The 4,152-nt window shown below is 44.0% G+C and overlaps 1 protein-coding gene across 1 annotated transcript in view; it reads left to right on the plus strand.

Annotated features, from left to right (window-relative positions):
• Positions 1-4,152, plus strand: part of TNXB (tenascin XB) — a 77,954-nt gene that overhangs the window by 56,222 nt on the left and 17,580 nt on the right. Inside the window, 2 exon segments of the mRNA XM_006896260.1 lie at positions 10-122; positions 3,906-3,935. Coding sequence (XP_006896322.1) covers positions 10-122; positions 3,906-3,935 — 143 coding nt within the window.

Below are 4,152 nucleotides of genomic sequence, written 5' to 3' on the forward strand. Positions count from 1 at the left end.
GGTGAGGAGCGTGAGGTGACCGTGCAGGGCCTGGAGCCCGGGCGCAAGTACAAGATGAACCTGTACGGCTTCCATGAGGGGCAGCGTGTGGGCCCCAAGTCCACTGTAGGCAAAACAGGTGCGTGTACTTGGGGAGCAGGGTAGGGTGTGGTTGGATGCTATACCTAGGAGAGTTTTTCTTTTTCTCCCAGCTTCCAGAAAGAAAAATGTCCATCTTAGAGCTTCCGGGAACACATTAAGCCCATCTCAATCACCAGACACCTTGTAAAAGTCAGGCTACTCCATCAGCACGAGCCTTGAGCTAGTGCATTCTAGCAACTTCCCCCTGCGATGCTGATGATTTTGGTCCACAGGTCTTACTTTGAGTTATGAGACTGGGTGGCAAAAATGTGTGGACATTTTCTTAGAAATTAACCTGCATTAGGATTGCTCATCTAGGCAGCTCCCTGGTGACCAGGTACAGGATAGAGATAAGAGGTTCCAGGTTGTGTTGCATCCTGGTTCAGCTAGTCACAGATTTATTGATTCACTGAGTGGATAAACACATGTCAGCCCAGAGCAGAGTGCCACAGGGCTCAGTGCAAGGCCACTGGAGCAGTCTTCGATGTGACAGCCCTACTAGTAATTACCCTAATGGGAGCACTGGACTGCGGTCAGGTAGTGAATGTGCATATTGAGCAGAGGGGCAGGATCTTGGGACAGGTACACCGGGCTCGACCAGGATGAGCCAGGACTTCTCAGCCACTCAGGAGTCATGGTGACCGGAGAGGTAAGGCCTGGGAATGGGTGGGGTTAATCAGTGTTTGAGGAGGAAGAAGAAGGTGTCTGATCCTCACAGCAGGTACAAAGGCCTGGAGGCACCAAAATCCTGGAGGATCCCCCCTGAGGGGGGAGATGGCTGGATATGAGTCCAGAGGGGATAGGATGGTTCATGGGGTGTGGGCTTGCTTCATCTAGGAGGGTGGTTGTACAGTTTTAGGCTGAAGATTGAAATTTTTATTTTTTTTTAAACTCACTCTGGCTGTTTGGTGAAGAATGAGTGGGAAATAACATCAATAAAGGGAATCTTCTATAAATTAAGTCTCTGTGTGTATCCAAAACCTTTTCCAATAGGGTGAAATGAAACCAACTGACCAGGAGAAAACATTTGATGATAATATCTCAGATAAGAGTCTCATAACAAAAATCTACAGAATACTTCTGGGCTTACACTAGAAAAAGTCTGTTAACCAAATTGCAAATTGGGTAAAAAGATATGGATAGACCTTTCACAGATCACGACATTCAGATGACCAACAGACACATGAAGGGATGCTCAAAATTATGGGCAATAAAAGAGATGCAAATTAAAACTACAGTGAAATACCATCTCACACCAGTGGCAGTGGCAAAGTTTTAACAGGACAATAAGCAAGCAATGTTGGAGAGTTGGAGAGGGTGTGGAGAAACAGAATCTCTCATACACTGTTGGGGGAACTGTAAAATGGTGAAACAAGACAATTTTGTGTTCCCTCAATAAGCAGAATGTAGAGATTCCATACAAAACAACAATACCACTGGTAGGAATATATGCCAGGATAAACAGAACAGATACAAAAGGAGATGTGTACACTAATATTCACAGCAGCATTATTCACAATAGCAAGTGAAAGGAAACAGCCAAAATGTCCATCATCAAGTAACTGGATTGAGAAACTGTGGTCCATTCACACGATGAAATACTGTGCAAGATTCAAGACCAATGATTTTGAAAAATAATATGTAACTTGGGAGAGGCTAGAGAGCATTATGCTGAGTGAACTAACTTAGGTGCACTAGAGCAAAGACTGTATAAATATCCATAACTGTAAAAACAGAAGGATTATCAGTGAGATGTGTATGCATGTACAAACAGTGTGTGTTGTTGTTATGTGCCGTCGAGTCGCTTGCGACTTATAGCGACCCTATGTACAACAGCCCTAAACCCTGCTCTATCCTGTGCCAATCACACTGTCTTTGACTCACCCATCCCAATTACCCCAGTCACTGAATCAATCCACCTCAGAGGGCCCTCCCCTCCTGCGCTGTCCCTCCACCCTCCCAAGCATGATGTCCCTCTCCAAGGACCTGTCCCTCCTTACCTGTCCAAATTATGTCAGACGAAGCCCCAGAATCCTTGCCTCCAAGGAGCAACCTGGTTTAACCCTCTCCAGGATGAATCTCTTTGTTTTCTTGGCAGTCCATGGTACATTCAATACTCTTCTCCAGCACCACAGCTCAAAGGCATCAATTCTCCTTCTATCCTCCCTAGTCATTGTCCAGCTCTCTGATGCATAACAAGTGACTGCAAAGACCATAGCCTGTATCAGATGCACCTTAGTCTCCAGAGTGACACCATTGCTCTTCAGTACTTTGGAGAGGTCCCTAACAGCAGACTTTCCCATCACAATACATTTTTTAATTTCCTGGCTGCTGGTGCCAATAGTGTTGACCATGGAACCAAGCAAACTAAAGTTGTTAACAGTCTCAATCTCTTCACCATCCATCCTTATGCTGCCAATTGGTCCAGTGGTGAGAATCTTTGTCTTCTTGACAGTGAGCCTCAATCCATACTGAAGGCTGCAGTCCTTGACTCTCTGCAGCAACCATTTCAGGTCCTCCTCAGTTTCAGCGAGCAGGGTTGTGTCTTCTGCATAACGCAGATTGTTAATAGATCTTCCACCAATCCTGATACCACACTTCTCTTCATAGAGCCCAGCCTCTCGGATAATTTGTTCTGCATACAGGTTGAAAAGGTATGGAGATAGGACACATCCCTGGAGTACACCTTTCCCAATTTTGAACCATGCAGTGTTTCCCTGCTCTGTTCTGACAACTACCTCTTGGTCCAAGTATAGGTTTCTCATTAGAACGGTCAAGTGTTCAAACAGCATGTAGTAGATGTTTATAAAGAGTAATGAGTACTTAGAACTGTGCCACCAATGAAAGGAAATCATTTCTGAAAAGATGCGTTTCTATACCAGAGATCTGTCTTATCCATACTCTGGAAAAGTAGAGTCAAGTCTTAAGTAATACTTTTTTAATCATACCCTGTAGTATTCTAGATGTAGGACTGTATCATACCTCTGTGAATATAAAATATTTGTATCTGCTTTATTATATGTAACAGTGGCTGTGCTATAATCAGAGCTTTAAAAAAAATGATGCTATGCTCGGGTGGCCTAGTGGCAAGAATCTGCCCTGCAATTCTGAAGGCACAGGGTTCGAGGCCACCAGCTGCTCTGCAGAAGGACGGGCAATAGCCTCCGGTGCAGTTAACTGCCTCCGAAAGCCCACTGGAGGGTCAGCTATGGGGAGGTTCTGACTCTGTGGTACACAAGAACAATTCTAGAATGTTTTCTTTCCAGGTAGTGATTGAAAAGCTTAAAAAAAAATGGTGCAAGGTACCACAACAGGAACAGAACTTTACTGTTTATAGAGGTTTTGTTTTGTACATGTGTTGGTTGGTTGTTGTTTTGGTGGTGTTTTTAAATGGAGTGTACTGAATGTGTCTCTTATCTTTATTCTGATGACTATAAAACCTGAAAAAGCTGTTGCTGCTTTTAATGCAAAACATACAGCAAGTGGTCTTTTTCTATAAATATGCGTGGATATGTGTGTGTGTGTTTATGTGTGTATCTATACATATACATATAATTTGAATATTTGGATCTTTAACTGTGCTGTCATCTTTGGAAAAATATCCCAGTTGTAACTTGTTGAGTTGGCCCTGTACAAATATTAACAGTCATATTGGTCTAGAAATGTTAACCTTAATTTTGTTTTCCTCATTTGTACAAAGGTAATGCAGTGTAGCACATAATTAAGGTCTTACCAACATGGGTTTGACTACACAAACTAATATTCTCTAAAAGAAAAAGAAAGAGTGGAAAGAGGGAAAAAATAGGAGCAGCAAAGTAGTACCCCAGGAAAGGTGATGGTGCCTCAACCTAGAGATGGGGAAGGAAGGGCCCCTGGAGGCACTGAGGAAGGAGAACTGCCCCTGTGATCGCTGAGCAAGGGAGGAGCCCAGGACATTCCTGGGGGTCGAACACCAAGTGTCCTGAGTTGCCTTGAGCAAGGCAGCACCCAGCACCTGTCCCTCTGTCTTTCTCCAGAAGATGAAGTCAGGAC

This window comes from Elephantulus edwardii, unplaced genomic scaffold (assembly GCF_000299155.1).
Source record: "Elephantulus edwardii isolate Elephantulus edwardi_28Jun2011 unplaced genomic scaffold, EleEdw1.0 scaffold00184, whole genome shotgun sequence".
NCBI classification, from domain to species: Eukaryota; Metazoa; Chordata; class Mammalia; order Macroscelidea; family Macroscelididae; genus Elephantulus; species Elephantulus edwardii.